This window comes from Pectinophora gossypiella, chromosome 9, assembly GCF_024362695.1.
Source record: "Pectinophora gossypiella chromosome 9, ilPecGoss1.1, whole genome shotgun sequence".
Taxonomy (NCBI): domain Eukaryota; kingdom Metazoa; phylum Arthropoda; class Insecta; order Lepidoptera; family Gelechiidae; genus Pectinophora; species Pectinophora gossypiella.
Window position 1 is genome coordinate 8,439,879 of NC_065412.1, and position 26,365 is coordinate 8,466,243.

Below are 26,365 nucleotides of genomic sequence, written 5' to 3' on the forward strand. Positions count from 1 at the left end.
ATTATACATTAGCTTATATAGTACCTACCAATCTAAATAAATCGTACAAATAATAAGGTCGATTTTTCATTGAGTGTACCCAATAATAAACTATAATATTCTGTTGAAAAATATTTATTATGATTCCAATATGCTTACAATTACATGCACGAACAGTAGGCAGATACTATAAAATACATAATTATTTCTAAACAGATCTCATAAATTCGCATTTTCGTAAATAAATAGGAACCATCGTAAAGCTACTATTAACTATGAAAACAAAATACTAAAAAATAATTAAAAATATACTGGAATGAATGGATTGTAAAAAATAATATTCGATCAAAAATAATTAATGGTTATGTATAGAAAACAGATAATATTACAAAATATTTAACACCCATGAATTTAAATATTATCAACTTATTAATATTTCATCCTAACACTTATCTACTTTATATTAGCAAGCAGTCTCCACTTAGAGAGCGCCGAAAAATTGTCAATAACTAAATTGTACTAAAAAGTTATAAACTTTGAAATAAGTTAACATTTCAAGAATAAGTACTTATATACTGTAGGGAAATATTTTTGTGATTTTATTTAATACACAATGAATTTCGAACGTAATATATTTCAAAAAGCTAGTAATTATTAAAAGACCTCTATTATGCTTTTATAACATTATGAACAATGATGCAGACCTTACATTCTTAGAAATCAAAAACATCTCTATAAACTATGCCATAAATCTCATTTCCAAACGATATAAACTAACACAATAAGTAACTGCACTATTATATAGTATACTTTGTTAGCACCTAATAATTTGGCACTCATAATATTAGTATTGGAATCATAGCCAGAGCTATATTTAGTTGTTGCAAATATTCTTTGGTACCCAGCTAGTTGTCTGATGCCTCATTTTTTAACGATATTTTGTTATTTTTCTTTTTTTTATTAAACTTACTGTTGGCAGTTTTTTATGGATTTATGAAGGATAATATTGCATTGCGTAGCCCCTCACGCCAAAAACCTATGGAAACTTTAAATGCTCTTGTATTTCATATTTCGAAAACGGTGTAAAAGTACCACAAGTACTTATTGTTATTATTATGCGTTCACAACATGGTTGTACATGATCTGTTTGCACATTGTTGTTAGGCAAGAGTATATCCGATTTCAATGGTTTAGTTGCAAAATGTTATTATCGCTTAATTTCCTTAAAGTGATTTAACTTTTTAGGCCGGTCGCACTTGGGACGAGTTTTTGTACGCATTAAACGCATAGGTGTAGTATTATATGGTGTCGCGTCGGTACGTACACGTAGGAACAATAGTTTGAACTTTTTTTTTTTGACGTGACTTATTGTAGATTTGCCGCAGATGGCATTAACTACTTGGCCGGAATAGTTTGAACCCAACCGTTTCAAGTAGTATGAGAGTGCACACACTGTGTGCGTATTTCATATCTCCATGTAAAAATCTCGTTCTTAGCGTGTGTCGCCTTACAGGTGTGTGCGAGCGAGACAGAGGCTTAAGGCTTAAATAAACTAATGTGGGGGTCACTTTATCGGAAGGTGAGAGGAATCAAGCTCGTTCCAAGCTCTTATTGGCGCGGGGCGAAGAGTATCCCTACTATACGTAGTACTTTTGTTTATTTTATATCAGTGTTCGTACGTGTACGCTCGAGTCGAATTCTAAAAAAAATAAAACAAAAAGCGACCGGTATTACGATTGGAAACTCTGCGGCTAAATTAATTAAAAACACAATCAACTTATCTTGGATTAACGACTAGGTTTTGCTATTGGGTCTGTGGTATTGTCTGCTTGTGCAAATGTGGTCGTTTCGACGCCCGCGGTGGTTTTCGGCGCTTCTGTGCTATCTGGTATTGGAGACGTAGATGGTAAGTCCTTCGTAGTCTCATTGTCTACAACCGTAGAATTCACTGTGCCCGTTGTGTTACCTGTAATATTCGGTATTGTTTCACTCGTGACACTAACAAAAAAACACACTGTGGTTTAATAGTAAGCCGAGCGAGCGAGCAATTTGAAAGAGCTATTCTTTTACTCTATGAGCTAAGAGAGTGCTTCGAATCCCAAGATCCGAAAGATTCGAATCGCTCTTTTCTTTTATGTGAACTATATTTCCCACCGCAATCCAACATTGATGTTTAGTCATTTGTGCACACTTTGTTGCTGATTCCTGTAGACACCAACTTAATTTTAATTTAGTTTAACAGTTCTATAACTCGCTATATCTCTGTCTTGCATTCGTCGTAAGTGAAGGACGGCACTAGTTTTAGAGTTGTCAGACTAAAATAAAATTATGTTTTGTGTCAGACTTGGCACTTTTATCATACTACATGATGCTCATGGCTATACAGAAAAGGATTTAGGATATTCTTAGGGAGGATGTACTACACGATTTCAAAGGCCATTAATTGTACGGCTAAATATGGACCCTCACTCTCTAAACCTCATTACTTCACCTGGATGTTAACTATGGAAATCATCTTCTTCTATCGTGTGGGCTGTGAAGTGGATTACCAACCTCATCAACCCTGGTGTCAGGGTTATAGAGCCGCTAAAGGCCCCTGACATGACTCGTGTAACGACTACGTACTTACATCAGTAAGTAGTAACCGGGACCAACGGTTTAACGTGCCTTCCGAGGCACAGATCGTCTTACTTTCGGACAATCAGGTGATCAGCCTGTAACGTCGTAACCAAACTAGGGATCACAAAGTGATTTTTGTGATGTGTCCCCACCGGGATTCGAACCCGGGACCTCCGGAATGTGAGCCCAACGCTCTACCACTGGACCATGGACGCCGATAATACATTTTTGTGCCCTTTGCTGTGGAAGTGGCTGGGTGTTGGTGTACAGAAGCCATAAACTTTGTTAGACAATTGGGCGGTTACGGCAGAATGGAGGTGACCCCCGCGCTGAATCGTACCTAGTGCAGCACAATTCGCTGGCAATCCAGTGCGGAAACGCCGCTAGCATAATGAGCGCTTTCCCACCGGGTGCCATTCGGATCGGTCTATTTGACTAGACCTACCTGTGCGTTATAATATTATACTTATACACATATTATTATTATACATACTGGTGACGTAGTCCTGCAACCACGTGTTGATGCCAGCTGCGTGCTTCTTCATCCAGTTAATCCTGAGCTGCGCCGTGTCGACGATCTTCTGTAGCGTCTGCGACATCGGCAACAACCGCTCCTTGTGCGCGAGTGCGAACGATTTCAACTGCAACGAAGACGAAGAAAGTTATAGTTAAATCGACTGTTAACATGGTGTTTGTATGGTCATAGGCTCGACCCCTGTTACATAGGACTTGAACATAGCTGGCAAGGATTGCCACTGCTCTAGTTTTCCGTAAAAAGTAGCATGGAGAATGCTACACCGACAAGAGCGTGGCTCTTAAATTAATGATAATGATGACGAGGAGTGGGTGTATATAGAGTGTTAGTGACATCGCAGCGAATATTGAGGAGGATGAATCAGACCATGATTCTGAGTTGATATCAAGTAGAATTTCCTGTCGGAAAATACATGAAAATTTTTGTGTTTTTTTTTTAAATTATTTTCAGTTCCATACTTTTGCGACGGAAAATTCCACTTGATATCAACTCAGAATCATGGTCTGAATCATCCCTCAAAGTTTTTGTTACGATGTCACTGACACCCTGTATACTATAACGTCTGCCTACCCCTTGGGAATACAGGTGTGATGCTATATTATGTTTATCGACTGTTGCGACATATCGTCGCCTAATAGTGGAAAACAGCGCCTTTTTGAAAAAATCACATTCTGGTGTGATTTTGTTGAAGAAAACCTCCATTTCTATTAATTTCAATTTAAAATACCTCTATCAAACCGCAGTTGTCTTTGATTGCTAGTGGCTCTGCCCACCCCATTAGGGATTACGGGCGTGAGTTTATGTATGTATGTGTATGTATCAAACCGCAGTGTACCAGATTGGTAGATTATGTATAAATACATAAATAATAAAAGCTAGAAGAAAGGGAAGGGTAAGGTGAGAGGTATATAAAGAAAGAAACAAAGAAACGGTTATTTTATAGGAACACTACAGTAACAAAATATAAAACAAAACACGGAATAACACATAACTTACAATCAAAACATATGCTATAAGCTGTTTATAATGCAAATTATATTATACTTATTACTCACCCTATCCAACTCCTCTTCATTCGTTATAAACCCGAAAGCGCCGCTGAGCACAGCCGGGAACATGAAGGCGTCCATTTCTGTGAACTTGCTGTACACGCGGTCGAAGTTGTCTAGTAGGAACCGCTGTGCGATACGCGTGCCTATCGGCGGCTCAACGCTCCACACAGCTACTGCGTACTGCTTAGGTATCTCTGTCAGGCTTTTCTCGAGCATCCTGTATGAGTACATTGCATGCATTGACAGACAGTCATAGACCCTAATAAGTTACGAATTTATCGGTGTGGCCATGGGGGTCTGAGACTGCGTTTCCATTGACGCGGAACTGTGCGGAGATGTGCAGGAATCGACCAATCACCACGAGGGAGAGAGTGACAGAGCGTCTTCGTTATTCGATCTCTCGAACGCTGTGATTGGTCAAATCCGCAAACCCGGCCTAAAAACGCCATATTGAACCAACTTCAACTTTATGGTTGTATGGCAACCGGTCGTCATCACATCGCACCAATTGACCTAAAAAGCGACTTGACGTTTGTGCATATAAAAGTAAGTTCGCAATGTCAACAAATGTCAAATAGCAATATTGCTTTTTTAGATGAATTGCTTCAATGAACCTCAAACCCGGGGGGGCGGGTCCCCACCCTCGGTCTTACCTTAAACTTCAATCATATGGGCGTCAGAGGTCAAACACACAGATGCGCGTGTGTTCGATAACGTCAATATGTAGTCTGTGTATTGTACAATGTTGTACTATCGTACTTACATGGTGATGAGCGACTCGTCCCTAGTGCTGGGCAGGTTGGTGATGACTAGGGTCTTGACGTTAGGGTCGGTAGAGTTTTGGAACAGATTCCATAGAAACTCGAATTCGTTGCGCCCGCCGTACTTCAGCACTACGTTGTACACCAGAGAACGCAGGTAGCTTGGAATCCTGGAAATTAAAAATGGAAAATTATTATTCAGTAACCGGGCGCAGATCGTGGAAATCTCGTGATATCATTTTTATATTTGATCCAAACATGAATCATCTCCCTAGCGTTATCACGTTTTTCACAGGGTTGGCCTACCTATATTTGGTGATACTCAATGAAATGTAACAGCTGTTTGTAATCTAAAAAAGAGTTGACAGGTCCGGTTTTTTAGAAGCGACTGCTTGTCTGACCTACCAACCCGCAATGGAAAATCCAGTCCAATACAGGTTTGGTTACATACTTCCGAAACCGAAATCATTGGTTTAGGCCTGTGGTGGGATTTGAACTTGCGACAATTTAAACTCATAAAGTCGAATACAGTGGTTTAGAGCCAATAACTGCTTCTTTAAAAAAAAAAACCGCTACTAAATCGGACCATCCGTTCTGGAGCTACGATGGCGCAGACAGACAGACAAAGGATGAAAGTCATAACACCCCTACGCGTAGCGTCAGAAAAATATAAATGAAAGTATTAAACTTACGGGTTCTTCGATATATCAGCCTGTGAAGTCCAGTTATTGAACTGCTCTTTGGCCCATTTGAGGCAGCGAGGTGACTCGACGTAACACTCCCACATGACTAGATTTTCTATGAGGAACGCCTCATTGTCATCCTTCGGTTTGTCCAGGCCGAAGTTCAGACGTTCTAGTTGCTTCCGTAGGATTATCCTCATGTAATCCTAGAATGTATTGAAACATAATATTTACATTATTTTGTATTATGAAGTTTGGACACTCCTGTGACATGACGCATATAGACTCCAGACTGATCACGAGACGTAAGAGCGTTAAAGAGATATTATACCTCCTATACTATACATTTCCTTTAATAGTATTGTAAATAATCGTCATTATCATGACTCATAATGTTAATTCCTTATTTAAAGTTTTTTTTTACTGAAAATGACGCAAATAATTGCGGTATTTCAATGACATATAGCAGAATTCCTGTTTTTAGTTCTCTGTACCAGACGTGCGGGGAAAAAGCGACAGCAGGAGCATAGAATAATCAGGTGGGGTTTCTCGGATGGCTCGGACTTAAAGTGCAAGTGTGGCACTGTTCCCCAAACGATGGAACATCTTACATCGTGTCCTGCGTGCCCGAACACCTGTACGCAGGAGGATCTGATGAGCGCTGCAGATAGCGCCATACTTGTTGCCAAGTTTTGGGCCGATACAATTTAGTTTGCCATCGACACGATAAGAAGAAGAGATAGAATAATAATACGCATAGAACGGTAACTCTACGCCCCGCACCAACTCTTATCTCTGCGTCTTACTTTAGTATTAAATGACCACATACCGCTAAGGAGGTATGGGAAAACGCGCTGATTGGATCTCGATCGCGTTTATGCGTAAGGCGGCACACAAGTGTCCGGCGTGTGATAATGCGTTAATTATCTTGCATTTGATTAGAGAACATTTCAAGGAACTTTACCTGGAAGTATCTATACCCAGACGTAGCCATCAGGTTGTGTTTCAAGAATGCCATATTATTCAGTAACAGATCCCATACAATCTTCGATTGTTCTCCATTGATCACGTATGTAGTCAAGCCTAAGGCATAGCTATAGTTCAACTGTGACGCCTTAGCCAGATTAAAAGCGTCGTCTATAAGTTGTGCTTTTGTGATTGCTGATTTCACATGACCAGATTTTAAGGCCGTACTAAGAAGTTCCCAATTTCTCTGATCGTAGTTCACTCTATAGTATCCTGAAAATGAATGGCGAAATTACTTAGATGGAATACGACTCTTAGAGAAGTATATGAATTGACGACCTTAATCCCTCCTGGAGTCTTGGGGTATGCAATATCGCAAGTAACCAAAAGATAAACGTACTAAGTAGTCCAAACATGTATTATGACAAACCGTATACTTAGTGACAGTTAATCCGCCCATTATTATATTATTGGTTTGGTTATGGACCAAAGCGTATTAGAAGGAATATTCCTTGTCACTTTTTACGATATTGTTTTTATACGCTTCTATTCAGCATAGAAGCAGTTACTCTAACGTCCAATTAACTGGATAAACAAATTTACTTTGCAAGGAAATTTTGGACTTTTAGTACAGTTTTAATGATTTTTATATATGTGACATGTAATAGTAATTAAGTACATTAGTCAGTAATTTACTTAATTTTCAATAATATTTACGATCTTGGAATGTTGGAGATACCAATTTAACGGTAACACTTACGTCATCAATGGGCTAGTAATGGCGGATTGAGCATAACCGGTTTTCTTATACCATGATATTTACCAAACATAAAAAACACAAAGATCCAACTAACCAGTAGCGCCTATGTTCACATAGAGCGCTTGGGAAGCGTTGATGGGCAAGTCGGCAGAGGTAGATTTCTCCATCAGCCATAGTTTAGGTTTGGTACTCCATTCAGACAGAGGAGCCTCGACTGCCGTGTAACTGATAGGAATCTGCCATAGCTGCTTCAACATTTTCTCGTACGGTTCCTTTGAGCTTGTGAAGAGTTGCTAAGGAAAAATGTATAATTATTATTGCGCCTGAGGATGTTCTAGTCTTTCTTCCGGTCCGCCATTTTGAAATTTAAATTCGGAATTCAAATTGATCTAGAAGCACGCATGTTTGATCTCTGTTAAAGTTGAGTGATTTAGCTATAAGTAGAAAAGATTTTTGTATACACGGAATGTACAGCTTTAAACAAAAAATGCAGTAAGTTAATCCAGCGATCCGCTGTCTCGTGTGATGAATTTATTCAACAGTTCAATGTACACAGGACAGAACATAAAACACTTAGATTACATTCAAGATAGACAAAGACCTTAGACTATTTCTAGTAGAAAATTCTACCAGCAGACTGGGAAAGATACATTAACACTAGAACGTGAGATGATAGAAACTTGCCTGCTCAAAGTGAACGTTGCCAGATTCATAGTTCCTCTTGACGTTGACGACTGGGTACCCCGCCTGACGCGTCCACGAGTTCATAAAGTCCACTAACGACCGACCTTTGAGCACTGGGTCTGAAGCCACTACCGAAGACATCGCTGCCCACAGATCATTCTCTTCTGCGTTCATGTATTTCCTGTAGAGACATTTTTATCAGTCTACGCAACGACAAGGCATGATTGCTTTTTATTTATTTTTTGTTAAATAATATAGGCTCGCGTTTGACCACAATCTCACCTGAGGGTATGTGACGATGTGGTCTAAGGATCACGCTTACCTAGCAAATAACTTTTCACTCTAGCCTGAAGACTCCCTTGAAGATTATGACGAGTTGGAAAAACAGACGACTTTAATGGTAAAGCCACAGAAAAACGCTGTAATATAATTTAACCCTTAATATTCGTACGCCCATTATGATTGAGTGATGGAGTTTTGCTTCTTAATATAATAGGCATCGTTATTTTATAAGATCTTTTATACCACTAAAGCGAATAAAATTTATTTCATTTCATTTATCTACTTGTGTTATGAGCAAAGCTACAAGACAATTAGTAGATTCGACAATTACTGAAGTCGGGTCTTTGCGTGGCGTTAATTTGATTTAATAAAGTAGAAATGAAATGTAGTATATTGTGTACCCACAGATTAGGTAAATAGTTACTAAGTAAGCATAGAACAACACGGACCTCTGCGGACCGGTAAGTAAAGTGCGGGAACATTTATAGGGTATTCTAGTTCTAAAATGTATTATATTTAACCATATGGCAACTGGTTATTAGCCCGCTATATTGTATATACTTTTACTTTCCCGATATGCGTATTTCGATATGCAGCTGAACGCGTTTTACCTTTGCTCTTTACTCTCAGTCGCGCAGAGAACTATAGCAGAACTACAGTAGGCACTTACCATCGATTCAAATAGTTGACCAAGCCTTTATGGAAGAGTTCCTCAGACATTGTATTGTTAAGCATACGAATAAGGTTCGCGCCTTTAGTATAAGATATTTCGTCAAATTTCTGTGATATTTCAGATGCGTCAACCACTTGACGGGATACAGGGGAAGTATTCTTTAATGCATCCGTTCGTAGTAAGTCGAGCATATCACGCGTGAACGACTCGAACATATTCCACTCCGGCTCGATCTGGAACCAATAATGTGATGATGTGAGTGACTCTTAAAAGAGAATTTATCTTAACCACCTCTAACGACCTCCGTGGTCCAGTGGTTGAGCGTTGGGCTCACGATCCGGAGGTCCCGGGTTCGATTCCCGGTGGGGACATCACAAAAATTACTTTATGGTCCCTAGTTTGGTTAGGACATTACTGGCTGATCACCAGATTGTCCGAAAGTAAGATGATCTTTGTTTCGAAAGGCACGTTAAGCCGTTGGTCCCGGTTACTTTACTACTTACTTACATCAGTAAGTAGTAAAGTAAGCTTCTATGCTGTTCTGGGAGCAAATAAAAAACATAGAACACGTTCAGCTGCTTGTCTTCCCGGGCATGTCGTAAAATCCGACAGAGGGATTGTGTCTTAACATGATGGACTAATGTTATGGGCGATAGGCTGATCCCTTATCACCATAAGGTTTATCATATCCAGCTTACGACATCGTATCAACAGTGGCTGCAAGTTGTCTTTGATAACTTGTAGCTCTGCCCACCCCATTAGGGATTACGGGCGTCAATTTATGTATGTATGTATGTATGTAAGTAAGTACTCGTTACATGAGCCATGTCAGGGGCCAAGGTTGATGAGGTTGGTCATCCACTTCACAATCCACACGATAGATGAAGATTTTAAGCGCAGTTTCACTAACAAATTTGGCACGACCATTATAGATGGCGATACGGCTCCCCACCTATCATCACGTTGGTCTGGCAGAAAGCTCGGTGAGTTGTGGGTACATAGTTCATCTTGCAATGGACCTCTGACTACCCAAAGTAAGCTTAGGTTATGATAGCCTGTTTCCTGTTGGGCTGGCCAATTAGCACAACTAGTTGTGTCACTGGGAATGCGATTTCCAAAAACCTTCCTGTTACAACAACTAGATGATTTTCCTTAGTACGTCACTGTCTGACGCTTCTTGCCCGCACTTCCCTTTTACCTTATAATAAAACATCCAGAAACTCACATGATCAACGCCTACGTATTCGATGTAAGTAGCAAAACCCTCGTTGAGCCAGAGATCTGTCCACCATTGCATGGTGACCAGGTTGCCGAACCACTGGTGCGCGAGCTCGTGGGCTATATCGATGGCAACGTTCTGTTTGTCTCGGGGGACGCTGTCCGCTTCGTCGAAGAGGAGAGTCGTCTCTCTGTGATATAACAATGAAATACACAACCCTTTACATAACACAAACATAGGTACATAACATAAATAGCCTGCATTTACGAGCTCCTCGGTGGCGCAGCGGTAAACGCGCTCGGTCTGCAATTGTTGAAGTTAAGCAACTTTCTCAAAAAAAAAAGTTTTCATCTCCTCCGTGCTTCGGGCCACCCGTCCCGTCCCGGTTGCATTGGCAGTCGTTAATAACCATCAATCCGCACTGGGCCCCGCGTGATGGTTTAAGGCCCGATCTCCCTATCCATCCATAGGGAAGGCCCCTGCCCCAGCAGTGGGGACGTTAATGGGCTGATGACGATGACGTCTCACTGCTGGTTACAGGCCTCTCAATCAAACGGAGGGGGGGATATGGAGTTGCTCCGAGCTAATAGCACTCTATTAGCCCGGGACTTATGGCTTAACACATCTTCCGAAGAATGGAATCATCGTATTTTTTCGGACAATGAGGACAAGATCTCTTTATTGCAAAGAAAGACAACATACCACAGAATTACATATGGATAAAAGAACCACAATCAGCTGTCTTGTTGTTATTGTATTATTACTATACTAGCCCACTTGATCCCACTGTTAGGCAAAGGCCTCCACCATTTCCACGAGTGGCGGTGCCGTGCGAGCTTCACACCAACACATTTTTTTCCAGGCAACCCTAGTCAATAAAGGAAACAAGATTACATTCTGTCTCCCTTTCGCTTTGTTGTTTGTATGTTTGTTTTATTGATTGCTGTTCAAAGAATTGACAAGTTAAGACAGACTAAGTTAATGTAATGCGGAGTTGTGCAAATTATTTATCACATTCGTATTTTATCACATTACATATTAATAAATCATTTAAATCAATACAACACACTTTTTATTTACTAGTTACTATTACTGATTGAATACAAAAACTGCCAAGTAAAAAAATGCACTGAAGAACATACAAACAAAAAATATATTTATAAACAGCAACAATGATAAGCAACTTTAGCATAAGAGGTAACAAAACAAAACGGTTTGAAGGTTGATTATTAATAGTTCTAAAATATAAAGATAAATATTATTGCTCTGTATTTAATGGTTTAAGGATAATGGATTGTTTTATGAGCAGATGGTATTGTGCTTTACCTTATAAACTGCTTAACTAAATACCTTATAAAGTGATAGACACTCGTTACAAAAGAGTACCAACACAAAAATGAAAGAAAAAACTTACCTAAATGTAATCAAGCCCCAATTCTCCATAGCACCACTAGAAAAGTCCGGTATAGCTATCAAATCCAGCTTATCCAAAGCATATGGCACTCCAAATACTTCTTCGTAATACTCTAGCAATTTTGGAGTGATCAATGCTGCATATTTGGCTTTGTTGATCAACTCCGGTCTAGTCCAAATACGTATGGGTTTCGTGATGTTATCCTTGCTGACATAGCTGGTGTCTAAAGACTTGAAATCGCAGAGGATGTAGGCGACAAGATAGGTAGACATGTTGACTGATCGCTCAAAATGTGTCCACTCCCAGTCTGGTTCATTTGGACTGCAATGATAATAAACAACTCAGATGCATTTTCTGAATATTCTCCTCTTTACAATATACAACACAAGATTTAATGATATACTTATTGTATGCCTTAGATGGCATTAACTATTGGCTGAACAATGGGGAGCAATGAGGGCTCTCTCTCAGTATAAATATTTGAGACAGGTACCCGGATGGGCGCGAAATGGGCGGGTCAAGGTGTCAATCGTCGATCACGCCGGCGGGGTCGGTATCGGGGTCCTAAAGTGTTTGTTGTCATGGGCTGATTGCCCGTCTCTATGTCTAGAGTAATAGGGTCGTCATGTGAGGATCGTTATTATATCAATCCTTCGCCTCACAAGACAGAAGACAGATTACTATAATATTAGATACTTGATAATTGTGGTAGGGATGAAGAATTTCAGAACAAAACATACATGGCCTCCTGTGTGGCAATTTTCATGTTGGAGAGCACAGTAGTATTGGTACGGTGTGCAATGCTGATCTCAAATTTGGCCTTGAATCCCGGTTCATCAAAACAAGGGAATGCCGCCCGAGCATATGTTGGCTCAAACTGTGTTACTCCCAGTTGCCTAAAATGGTAAATTATAAAAATTACAATTATTAAATATAATCAAAATTAAATTTGTTTAGTCCTTGTTATATGAAATTCAAATAGGTAATCTAATTATTATGAGACTAAATAGATTTCATCAACAAAAGACAACATGTTGGAAAAACTTATTGTTATTCTTATAAAATAGCCATAGCCAAAAAAAAGAGCAAGAGTTTCAGATAAAACAACTATGCTATTTTTTCATACTCACTTCTCTTCCTTATTAGCATTTGTATAGGTGCTTTTGTAGAAGCCAGTCAGTGAATTTGAGATTGGCCCTTCAAAAGATAGTTCTAAAATATAATCTACATCAGGTTTTAAAGCTGAAGCCAAAGTAAGGACAAGTCTGTCACCCGCAGCTGCTGAAATTGAGATGATTTTGATGTTCCTTACACTGCTGTGAGTAACTTGAGTATGTGTATCAGATTTAGTAGTGGTATTCGGTTTAACTGTTTCTGTGGTAGGATTTACAGTAGTTTCGGTTACGTTTGCTGGAGTTACTTCTGGGGTATTGCTAGGTGCTAAAGTAGTATCCGTTACAGCCTGAGTTGTAACATTTTCTGTTGTATTTTCTGTAACAGCTTCGCTTTGATTCTGTATAACATTTTCAGTTTCCACTTTTGTACTATTACTACTTGCATCAGGTGCATCTCTTTTTCGTCTCATGTGCAGAGTTTCCACTTTTTCATATATTTGTTCAGTGAGCTTAGCATTGTTTTTAATACTGAGGCTTTTGGAGTGTAAAATAATCTCCTTAACTTTTCTACTAGCTCTGATTGTGATGTACACTTCACCGGTAAAGTTAGAAGTTTCCAAATCAGCTTTTATTTTTAGTCTATAGAAACTTGGAACTATGTCCGATGGTAGCCTGAGGTTTGGAGACGGAGGGCCTGTTTGTCCAAATGGCTCTGTTTCATCCCAGAAATTTCCATCTTGTTGTGACAGCTAAAATATGGACATCATATTTCATTTAAAAAGAACATTTGGTACATAATTATTTATATGTTTCAAAATCAATCTAAGTATAAAATGAAATAAAAAAGATTGTAAATTTATTTAATTAGTTCAGTAAAACAATATTATTTACATTAAATACCTACCTACATTATGAAACTATTAAAACTACTGGAACATTATATTTATTTTTTATACGAACATACTGGTAGTGTATAGAATACTAATGATAATGTATTAATTAAATTAATATTTGTTTTTCTTACGCACATTTAATTCACGAGATACATAAATTATCGTTCGCAGAAATGCAATGTAACAGATGTCGAAAAAATCTGTAATCCGATTATCTTTCGTTATATCTAAAAATTTTGAAATACTTACGGTTTTACTATGATTACTAACCACTAAACTGATTAAAACTAAAACAAATAACCTCAGCAACATCTTAACTTAAAAAAAATCTAAGAATTATCACAGGTACGAAAATGCAACAGATGTAAGGTGAAAAATGAATTATATATTAACCATTACATATTTTGGCACTAAAAGTAAATATTAAATATTTTTTTATATTCCTATTTGAATTTAATTCGAACGAAACGTTACGCAAAAGCCGCGCTGAGGCTATAAGGCTATTTACACATTTTGTCATTTTGACAAGTGTTGTGTTGCCAGCCGATGGTAAGCAGTTTTGGACAGAAGGTGACCATGTTGAAGTTTTGACGACTAAAAAGTGTATGACATGTTATAGACATTGCGCACTTGTTTTTATATGCGCAAATGTAAAATTACAATAAATATTGCTTATTAGATGACTTGCTTCAATGCGGATTTTAATACCTCCTGAGGGTAGTAGAATCAATAATCAATAAATTCTCTCTGGCGCAATCCACCTTCGGGAAGTGGGACAATATCAATTTGTAATATTTCACTTACCTACTAGTTAACTTGTTTATGATTTATGGTTCTGCTTACCCCGTTAGGTAATAAAACGTGATTTAGAAACGTGAAAAGTACGTGCAGGTACCTATATAAAATAGATATAACCTATATTATTTTATCTGCACCAAAAAAACAAAACGAGTCATATCATAACTTCAAAAGTAAAACATAGGAGCCGAATCTGAGTATTTAGTACAACGGCCAATGAGTGACTTTCCAGACTACATTCCCCAAAAAAATATAGATGGCGCTGCGCTGTTCAGATTTAACGTGATAATTACCTACTTTCTCATTGATAACGGTATATAATTATTCAAAAATATACTCAAATGGTAAAGGCACCATACAATAATTTGTTGCTTCATATTCAGATCAGCGGGCTCGGTACGATTATCTACTGCCGCGCGGCGCGGAATTTATCCGAGGGCTTGGACCAATAGGATCAAAGAATGCTATCCACGTGGATATATTAATGTGCCGAGTATAATTATATTGCTACCTATTATGATGATGTGTGTTGTGACTGGGTGTAATAAAAGATTTATCATACCCAAAAACAAAGATAAAAGATGCATATTGTCTGTTATCCATTAAATTAGAAGGTTAAACGGAAGCAAATCTGTACAGCGCCATCTGTATTTTAGGACTTCGCCTGGAAAGTCTTATTCGATGTAATATGAAGCAACGCTGTTGGCTACGTGATAAATAAAGCTATTTGATAAAAAGTCGGACAGTCTGGCAACACAATATAAAGGTAGCTTTTTTTACGCAAAAAATACTGAATTGGAAAAAGCGAAGAAGATACATGCTTTTCCGGATGACCTTTGACACATTTAAATGATTATTATATCTGTGCAACAAAAACGCGATATGTATTTTTTTTGTTTAAGGCAAAGGTTAACTTTTCGGATAGCCGCTTTACAAATTGGTACTTTAATGATAAGGAAATAAAATATGGAATTGCGGAATATATTGTAGTTTAGGTGACTTATCATTTTAATGATATCTTTGTTATCATAATGTTTTAATATTAATAAAAAAATGACGTGACTTGTTCAGACCATATTTATAATTAGCAATAATTGATTGGCAGAGGTAATTAGGTACTTATAATCAAAGTAGATAATAACTTACCTTAAAATAGGTTATAAAATATACTATAACTCCAACCAAAGCGGCCACTATCACAGCTAGGATAACTAGGCCGACGCACACGCATGTGGAAACGAAGACACCTCCTTTTCTGCCATAGTGGATGTCTTCCGTCCCCTGAGACTCATACGCCAGGAACTGCTGGCGGCTATTCGATAGGGTCATCTTGTCATATCATTCTGTAAATAAATGAACTATGTTTACGAACATAGGTAGGTACCCACATAACATACATACTGGTAGGTATCTACCATTTTCGTTATTTCTATACCCGCACCGTGCCATATAATGAAGTATACTACCTAGTTAGGTACTTCTAGTAGATTTGGTACCACTACATTACGCCTACTACCGTAAGCAAATGAGTCTGTTTTACATACTTAGTATACTTATTTAAAAAAGTAATCTTCTCCCGTATGTGTTGTGAGATCAATAACTGACTCCATCAACCCTAATGTCAGGGTAACTACAGGATGTCTCTGACAGGTTCCTTGTCACTAAGTAACTACCATATGGAGCAGATGAAGAGCATACCTACTTAGTTAAAAATAAAATATCGTATCAGTATGTTACAGGTAGGTTTGGGCGGAAGGAAAGAGGGAAACCACTGTCCTATTTTTGGTGTTATAGCACTTACTCGTGCTAAGGGAAACTCACAAAGAGAAAAACATGCGCAGAAGGAGGAACTGGTGGTGTAATGGTTCACACGTTGGACACGCTCGTCCCGGCTTGATAAGAGCTGCGGCTTCAAGTCCCGTCCGAGTCAGTTTTTTTTTTCGATTAATAATTTCTCTTTGCCCTGAAAGTAGCATGGATAATGCTACACCGACAAGAGCGTGGCTCTTTAATTAGTGATGTGACCAGTAGATAAGTAGCTATGTATAGGTGGAGACAAGTAGGTACTTCTCTGATTTGGGAGAGAGAATATTAACATCCCGGACATGATGTAAACATTGCCGACTGGCACAACTAAGGCATTGTGTACAGTCATGAGCAATATAATGTACCCACTGTAGGACTCTGTCGCACTAACATATTTGACAGTCAAAAACGTTAATGTGACATGGTATCAAAGTGTATACATATTAATGCTCGTGACCGTACACAACGGGGTGTGGGCTGATCACCTGCAACTGCAACCATACGGTTCAAATATGGGCATAAATTAATACACACGTACTACATAAACATACATACAATCGCATTCCCCAATTGGCTGCATAGAGCAACAAGTAATCAAAGGCAACTTGGAGCCATTGATACCAAGTCATGGTGAGGGATGGAACAAAGGATGAGCCTATCGCCCATAAAAATATGTCCATCATGTTAGAAAAGACACAATCCTTCTGTCGGATTGTACAACTTGCTAGGATGGGGCTTCAGTTCATATACGGGTACCTTGCTAACATAAAAGGAAGTTGTACTTATAAAACTGACAGAAGACAGAAAATCGATCAGATTGGCGATATTTTTCACACTACCAGTTTATTGAACAAATTAACGTCGTACTTTGGACCTACGTCGCTGCCACCTACGTCATCGCTAATGAAGAAAATAAGGTAAGAACCTGCTTGGTCATTTCCAAGGCTGCTGGTAGATAATTACGACTGTGCATATACGGAAGTAAAAGAGAAAAATCGACCTCACTCACTGGTCTGTTAGTGGTTCATTTCTTCGTAGATGGGCACAAAGATAGCAAGTACAAAGATACTAAGTACTCCTTCTATCGTGTGGGTTATGAGGTGGATTACCAACCCCATCAACCCTGGTGTCAGGATTAATATTGAACCGCCAAAGGTCCCTGACATGGCTCATGTAACGACTACTTACTTACACCAGTAAGTAGTAACCGGGACCAACAGCTTAACGTGCCTTCTTAAGCAAAAATCATTTTACTTTTAATGATGAAGATGTTTTTATGCTACGCCGTAGAATAACCATGGCTACGCATCGCGACTTCAACCTACGTAGGTTGTCTCTTTTGGCATAATATAAACAGCCTATACACGTCCCACTGCTAGGCACAGGCCTCCCCTCAATCAACCGGAGAGGGTAAATGGTAGAGGATGTGAGATATCGCATCGAGTCGCGTGTGCCCTGACGCGACAATTGATGCGTGACAGATAACGATGACGAAAGATCAGACCACCTCTGTCATCAGATTCGCGTCTGTGATGCAATAATTGGTAATTTAATAATGATGAAACCATATTATAAGATTCATTAGACACACGTGCGGTGATAATAATTATTAGGTATGATGACGACACGTCGCCGTGGGTTAGACAATAATTATCTTTTTAAATTGAAGACTTATGTAATTACCTACTAGATACATTTTGATGTTTCATAGTTTTCATTATTTAAGTTTAACTAACTTTTACTTTTGACGATAAAACAACCCACTACTGTTTCAGTCGAGTAAATGAACGTTACCAACCGATGCAAATCGCTTCTTTGTAAACAATGCACGCTGCAAACTGTGCGATTGCGTCTCCGTTACCTGATACTTTGTATAGGATTTATGACGACACATGAAGCAATGTACCCGGCTTCAACTGGGTGTAATTGTTGCCCTATCTTGGTCTTAAAGAAATGCAAATTAAACATAAACATAAATAGCCTATACCTACACAACCTAGTGCTGGACACATGCCTCCTTTTAATCAACCGGAGGGGGTGTGGAGCAAACTCCACCACGCCGCTCCAGTGCGGCTTGGTGCAGGTGTTTGGGCTAGTAGTCCGGGAACAACGACTTGACGTGTCTTCTGAAGCACGGAATCATCTTACTTTTTAGGACAATCAGGTGATTCAGCCTCTAAAGTCCTTGCCAAACAAAGGACGGTCTCACAAAGTGATTTCAACAATGTCCCCAGCGGAAATCGAGTTCGAACCTTCAGATTGTGAGCCCGACGCTTTAACCAATACACTATGGAGGCTGTTCATCACAATGTGCAAATACCTAATATTCGAAGTCTATAGTCTATTAGCCAAGCAATTACCGTTCATTTATACTACCTACTATGTTGAGCATTGATACGGATATTGGAAATTGCGCAGTGTTTTCCACTAACGGACTACACGTCAAAAATCTGTTTAGCTCAGACCCCTATCAAAACGATGGTTCGATGGTCGATAGGTACCGATACCTACCTAATGGCAAATGTAAGAAAAGATTCAATCAGACAGCATAAATGCTTTTGTTCAAAGTTTACATACTTAGCTGCTTGTTTCTTAAATTGATTTGGTTGTATTTTTCACAAGGTATAATATTATGATAAGAAAAAATATGCCGCGACTCCTGATAATACCCACATTTTGCCGGTTAACGAAAAATTCTATAAAATATTTTATTGAGATGTGGTGGTGGATTACTGTACAGACAGACATATAACCACTTGAGTTAAATGATTCTTATATTTGTAACCTATGCACCAAGGGAAACATTCTTTTTACGCACGTTTACCTACCTATCTAGCTATTTAGCTACCTAAGTACCTACCTAGTTGAATAGATATCTAATAGCGATCCTACTTGTATTCAACATTTGGGCTCAAATATTCTTTTAATTTATTTTATATACCCGGCCGAGAATCAAACTCCAGCATTCGCTGGTTTTGGTGTTCGAGGTGACTAGGTAAAAACAGAAGCACACAGCGGAGTTGAAGGTGTCTTCCATCAAATTAATGGTGTGCATGAATGTCAACTTAACCATTGTTGTTGCTCATCCACCCGTGAAGAATATTTTTGTACATTTATTATAACAATTTGCCTTCAAGAAAACTGGTTTTCAAATGCTGCAGTTTAAAGTTAATGAAATAAATAGAAATACGTGTAGTATTTATGTAAAATATTACATACGTATAATTACCTACATGCCTGTTAGATTCACAATGCTGTTTAATCTTCGCTTAATACTTACGCTTCGAATTTAAAAAAAAAATGGTTGTCGCAGTTTAATTTCTGGTTAAAATTCATCGGTGATCAGCTTAAGGAATTTTATCGTGTGTGAAATTGAAATCTATGTCGAGCGCGACTAACTCGCGTGCCTTGTCTAATGTTGGTATCGCGACTGTGGCTGCCGTGGCAAATGCAATGCGGGCTGATAACATTGCTTATTTCGCACTCTATGCCATAAATGTGAGAATACACTGCCTGCAAAACAGACCAGTAGCTTGCATGTTAGTCACGGGTACGTACAAGCAACTGGCACGCTGTGGTTTCATTTCAAGCTGAACTTGCATGCACTTTCCTCCTTAAATGTAACTGCAGCTGTATTGCAGTACGTTTCTTGTGCCGGTTTGCGTCACCCCCCAGTCTTCCAGGCACTGCCAGTTGTTGCCAGACAATCATTACGTTGTTCAATCTCTTTGCTTACCAGTTACAGGCATGGCAATTAACGTATGTTACACATGAAAGTAGCTGGCACGTGCGAGGAGCTGGTATGCAAGTGTGCGAGCTACAAGCACGTGTATTCTCGCCTTAAGTTTACGACAAGGCCCCACTCTACTGCTACTCAAGGTCTTATGATAGAAATTCATATGGTTAACGGCGCCTGCGTCCATAAATAACTACGCAAACTACGCATGTTTTCGCTATCCAGTTTCGTGAAGTCTAAATAAACAATTTAATAGTTTTGAACCAAATCTATTGTTATCGGTACAAGCACAGATATTAGTATCTAAACTAGCGCGTGCAAATTGAGTGGGTAAAAGGGGCGGGGGGGGGTCTGCAAAGGTATGGCCAAATGCCATTTGTAATCGCTTCTATCATTTACTTCTGGGGGGCCATAATGTTAGCAGTGGCTATTCGGACTGCATCAGCTCGACCCCTTTCCTCTTCAAATAATAATAATAAACACAACAGCCTCAAGACAAGATTCCCGATGGGGATATTTTCGAAATCACTTTGTGAGTCTGTATAATGGTACAGCTGTGTTTGTGTTTGTGTCATCAAGCGCGTGTTTGTGCAAGGATACATTATTATCTAGGAGGTAAAAATATACAATTCCCCGACAGATGTGGGATTTAAGTGTATCCGTTATGTTCCTGTGGAAGTCGTAAGTGATCAGGGTTGATCCGCATCTTACGTGCTGCCGTCAGATTGTTTGCCACATCAAAGCAATTCATCTAAAAAGCAACATTGCAAAATGACATTTGCGCATATAAAATGACAAATAGCAATATTGCTTTAGACTCCCAGGTCAAGAGTGCTCTAAACCGGTAAGCATGCATGACGTCTTTGATGAGAATGGAAGAAGATAAAGTCAGTGTCATGATCGTAGTAAGTGGAGTTCCGTGGGTTCTGCCGACCCCCAAGGGTGATCTTGTGTATTTATCTAGAACTTACGTAAGTTGGCGACATTGGTACTACATAATTTGTAACTGGATAGACATTTGCAAAAAGGCAAAATATTAGAAGACATACTATAAGCTCACGACTATATTCGCAATTGGGCTAGTCAGAGATACGTGCAGCGCGAGATGAACTAAGTACCCACGCTTCACTGAGCTTTCTGTTAGACCAGGGCGCTACGATGGTGAGCCGTATAGCCGTCTAATAATGGAAAAATCGTTTAATCGTGTATAAAATCGTTTGAGATTAGGTACGTATATTATGCTAAAAGAGTTATTTTGCACGTCGCGTCTCGGGACAAACATTGTTTTGCATATTGTATGATCATTGGTCTTATCGCTTATTCATCTATTAGCACTAGATCATGGCCGGATCGTGAATTCGTGGGGCCCTGGGCTAAAACTACTTGGGGGCCTATCTTAATACTCAACTAATAGCAAAAAATATTTTAACAGACATTTCTTTCTTCAAATTATGGTCTACTTTTTAGTGGGATCTGGGGGCCCCTTGTAACCCCGGGGCCCTGGGCTGCAGCCCAATCAGCCCATAGGTAGATCCGGTCATGCTAGAGGTACCTACGACATATTCCGTTACGAGTATCTACCGACTGACGAAGATAATGTAACTTTCGATAGATTTGTATATAATGTAAGGATAGAAGAAAGAAAACTATTCTATTTCCGAATTTTATATTTTCATGTTACAAATGTAAGTATGTAGGTGTAAGTGAATGATTATCATGTGCTCAGCGTTGAAGGAAAAACATCGTGAGGAAAAAATCCGGACCTGTGAAATCTTCAGGTTAGGTAAGTAGACCCTGTGACAACGGGATAACGCTAGGAGATGATGATGATGAATGTTCAGAGAAGGTGACTGTTCTATTTGTATGGTAGGTAGGTAGTTATCTATTTGAATGTCTTTCGCAATATTTACAAATTTTCTGTGGATATTTCTTCAAATTTCAGAATTACAACACTGGACGTATTTATATTCACTGTAGTAAATTTTAATACAAATATAGAACCGTAAAATGTGTTAGCATCTGTTCAAGTAATAAACGTTACATTAGAACAATGTTCAACGAAAACGGTTCAGTATGGGTATTGCGATGAACAATGGCCTATACAAATAACGTGCAGAAAACCGCCTTTATGGATAATTTCATGAATAAATGACACAGTCTAGTCGTTATAAAATTTCCACAAGTGTTTCGTACAAGTACGAATAAAACTATTAACTTACCGATCTTTGAAGGATAATCCAATAATAGAAACTAATTTATTGACACTTAGCACTGGCACACAATTGACTTCAACTTTTTTGGGACAAGTTAAAAAATTGATGAAAAAATTAAAAATGAACAGATGAACGACCAATAACCGTTGAGTGGCGCGCGCCGCGTCGAACTATGGCGATATGCATTGCTATTGCCGGTGGGCGGCAAACGTGTGTTTTACGTATATTCCACGGCCAATTTAGTTTGAACTATGTTACACCTGTGGTTTGCTGCTTTTGTTGCTATTTCTCAATGCGCTTGGAGAAGCGAGGGAGGCCTCGTTAGTTGGTTGGTGCGGTGTATTAATCTACCTTCTTACAAGCGACGTGGATTGACAATGTCGCAGTACAAAAGTAATTTAGATACCTACTTACTGTTTACTATTATTTATTGTTGATGAGTACCTATTCGTGATACTCACGTCTGGTGGTATGTATGATCAATATGTCGTCTCATTGTTTCTTTGGAAAGAAATTCAATAACATTATTGATTGTCATAGGCACTCGGCATGTTAAGTACTGAAATAGAATATATAGTACGAGTAGATATATACTTTTTCTTGTTTTTAGCGTTCTGTAGCCAAATGGCAAAAAACCCTTATGGATTCGTCATGTTTGTCTGTCCGTCCGTATGTCACAGCCACTTCTGTTTAATAATTTTCATCAAATGTAGATACAATATGGAAAACATAATTATTGCTTGCAGCCGTATTGTTTCACCTATAGATAAATCGACACACATAATTGTGATAATAAATATAGATACTTAAACTAAGTACAACATATACATACATACATAAACTCACGCCCGTAATCCCTAATGGGGTTGGCAGAGCCACAAGTAATCAAAGACAACTTGCAGCCACTGTTGATACGATGTCGATACAACATATACCATGGGAAAAAAGGAGTAAATAGATTATGAAGTAGTAAAAGAAAGAACAATTTGAAGGAAAAAGCTAGTTGTGACGTTTAGCGTTCTTACCACTTTTGTAATATTCCCGGGAACGTCAAATCATTCATAGTGACTTAAGGTGCTGATAGACTTGAGCATTCACTTGTAACAAAACATCGAGCATTCGACCGTTTTTATATTTGTGGAACTGAACAGCCTCCGTGGTCTAGTGGTTAGAGCGTTAGGCTCACGATCTGGAGGTCCGGGTTCGATTCCCGATGGGGACATTGTCGAAATCACTTTGTGAGACTGTCCTTTGTTTGGTAAGGACTTTTCAGGCTTGAATCACCTGATTGTCCGAAAAGTAAGATGATTCCGTGCTTCGGAGGGCACGTTAAGCCGTCGGTCCCGACTATTAGCCGTAAAAAACACCTCCACCAACCCGCAGTGGAGCAGCGTGGTGGAGTATGCTCCATACCCCCTCCGGTTGATTGAGGGGAGGCCTGTGCCCAGCAGTGGGACGTATATAGGCAGTTTATGATTTATTATTTTATGATTTATGGAACTGAACAACGGGCCGAGCCAAACATAGAGCCAAACATTGCTATGAACGTTTTCATGTGCAAGAACGCTCGATAGAATGCTTGCTAAATGTGTTCTCGTATTGTAACATTGCACAAATGCTCATTACAGGTGAATGCTCAAGTTTATCAGCATCTTTAGCCTAACGTGTAGTAAGTACTACAGACATGACTATGTATGAATAAGGAATTATAATTGTTTTAAATCGTCCCCACGCGTACATTTTATTGACGCAGTTATACAGAATAATAATGCAGATAACGTATTAATGTATCTATATTGTAAGAAATTTAAATAGTATCAAGGAAACATAATGACTTAAGTTAGTACCTTAAAAAAAGACTAGCTTTTCGCCCGCGACTCCATCCACGTGGATTTCGGTTATAGCGCACTGCACGTCTTTTTTCCGTCCCCCTTTTCATACCTTTAAGGTGCGATTTCCGGCATAAAAACTATCCTTTGGTTTTCTCTGAGTCTTAAACTATGAATTTGATATTTCCATACCAAATTTCATTTAAATTCCTTCACCGGTTCAGGCGTGAACACGTAACAGACAGACAGTTACTTTCGCATTTATAAGCAGCATAAGTAAGAACAAGAATGATTAAAAGGTTTTCCTTGTTATTATCCTTAGTTTCCTAACTTATAGCACACCCTGGACACTTCATAAAAACAGCCTCGTTTTACACAGACACTACACATTGCCATTATCGTACACGCGCTACTGTGTGTGTAACGTCTGAGGGCTGCCAATTACTATGCCTAATTTAACCGTGTCCTTAGAAAAGGTTTTAGTACGATCTACTGTGACCCGGCGTGCGTGTATGAAACGATTAACGAATGTGGAGGAAGCAAGAGAATTGTGTCAGGATCGAAGCAAATGGAATTCCATAGTCTCTCTTTACCCCGGTGGGAAATATGCGTGAGTTTATGTACGTTTGTAATTCAATCAATCAATCAATCATACTTTATTGCACAACAACAAAACAAAGTACGTAAACATACGAATAAAACATAAGCACAATAGGCGGCCAATTAATTAATTATTAGGGGGGGTAATTTAACCGTTATTATTATTCTTAAGAGGTAGTACTATTTATGAAAGAAACTTTTCTTCTTTTTCTATAGTGTGGAATGTGAGGTGGATTACCAACCAAACTTTTCTTGGGAAGTAGATATTCATCAGTTAATACAAATCAAAGTCGTTATTCTATGCTGATAGACCACCTTGACGAAATTTGTGTACAACAATATTGCCGTGGATGGCAATAAAGAATAGTTGTAACTACAGGCAGTCCTATAGTGTTTCTCATTAGTCCGGACACCCGGATTAGCACATCAAAAGGACTGAGCTTTTTTTTGACGTGACTTATTGTAGATTTGCCGCAGATGGCATTAACTACTTGGCCGGAAAAACAGGGAGCGCTGAAGGCTCTCACCCGGTACAACGTTTAAGACAACAGGCCAGAGGGTGCCCAGTTGGGCGCGAACCTCGGGTCAGGGCGTCGTCTGAGAGGAAAAATATTTGAAAAAATTAATCGACCCTAGTGGGGCGATAAGCGCTGATTGAGGGAAATCGTCGACCACACCGGCGGGGTCGGTAAAAAGGACTAAGCCACCATTTACCTTTTGCTTAGTTTTGCGGTAACATGTATACTTACTAATCATAAAGCTCTCTACGAAAGTAGCTGTTTACATGGCGATCGTTCTGCCAAATCTCCTGTACGCCTCTGAAACGTGGGTCCTTTACCGTAAGCATATCCGCACATTAGACAGGTATCATCTGAAATGCCTACGCGACATTATGAGCATCCATTGGTCGCAGCGTGTGCGAAACACGGAAGTTCTGCGAAGAGCTAATGTCGGTGGAATAGAAGCCTATCTAATGCGGCGGCAGTTGCGGTGGTGCGGCCATGTCTCCCGGATGTCTGATGACAGAGTGACGAAGTGCATCTTCTATTCGGAACTTCAGAGTGGCAAGCGGAAACAAGGCGGCCAAATTCTGCGGTACAAAGATGTGCTTAAGCGTCACATGAAACGATGTGACGTAGACCCGTTGCAATGGGAGGCGAAGGCAGCTGAACGGTCGTTATGGAGGCGTACAGTGAACACCAAGGTGTTTGACTTCGAGAAGGAGAGACTTCAGAAGCTCGATACAAAGCGAGACGAGCTCAAGGCGCGACCACCTGCTGCCATAAATTATAATTATTTAGGAGGAGTGCTGACGTGCATTGAATGCGGTCGTACATTTAATGCTAAGATCGGATATGTCAGTCACTTGAGAGCGCACGAACGACGCTCTCATTAGTTGTCGAGTCGCTGTGGCCGAATACGGTCAGGATGGATTGATTGATTTGATTGACTTACTAATATTATAAAGACATGCAGACATGACAGACAGACATGACAGACTTGTATTTTTGTTTGTATTTAATAAACTCAAATACTACTGGACTTATTTTAAAAAATCTTGCACTATTAGAGTGCTACATTACAATATTTTATTATTAGAAAAAAAGGGAACACAATTATAATTTACTTACTCTTTAAAAAAAAATGCCTAGTCGTGGGAAGCCGGGGATGAGTCCCTAGTTGCTAATACGTAATGGGACTAATAAAATAAAACACAAGAAATTATCGTGCCAGTGTAAATTACAAAA

At 39.2% G+C, this 26,365-nt stretch overlaps 1 protein-coding gene across 2 annotated transcripts; it reads right to left on the reverse strand.

Moving 5' to 3' along the window:
- Nucleotides 1-98: 98 nt before the first annotated feature.
- Nucleotides 99-22,375, reverse strand: LOC126369569 (aminopeptidase N-like). 2 transcript variants are annotated; one of them, XM_050014046.1, is made up of 15 exons: nucleotides 22,195-22,375; nucleotides 15,580-15,776; nucleotides 12,758-13,491; nucleotides 12,368-12,523; nucleotides 11,628-11,948; nucleotides 10,220-10,403; nucleotides 8,992-9,227; nucleotides 8,040-8,220; nucleotides 7,450-7,648; nucleotides 6,594-6,868; nucleotides 5,639-5,835; nucleotides 4,949-5,116; nucleotides 4,189-4,402; nucleotides 3,092-3,239; nucleotides 99-1,945 (listed from the first exon to the last, which is right to left on the reverse strand). In XM_050014046.1, exons 2-15 carry the CDS (start codon nucleotides 15,760-15,762, stop codon nucleotides 1,767-1,769), a joined length of 3,375 nt encoding a protein of 1,124 aa, XP_049870003.1. In that variant the 5' UTR covers nucleotides 15,763-15,776; nucleotides 22,195-22,375; the 3' UTR covers nucleotides 99-1,766. The 2 variants fall into 2 exon arrangements, with proteins under 2 accessions (XP_049870003.1, XP_049870005.1); XM_050014048.1 differs by lacking the exons at nucleotides 15,580-15,776; nucleotides 22,195-22,375 and adding an exon at nucleotides 13,885-14,110.
- Between the last annotated feature and the right edge of the window lie 3,990 nt (nucleotides 22,376-26,365).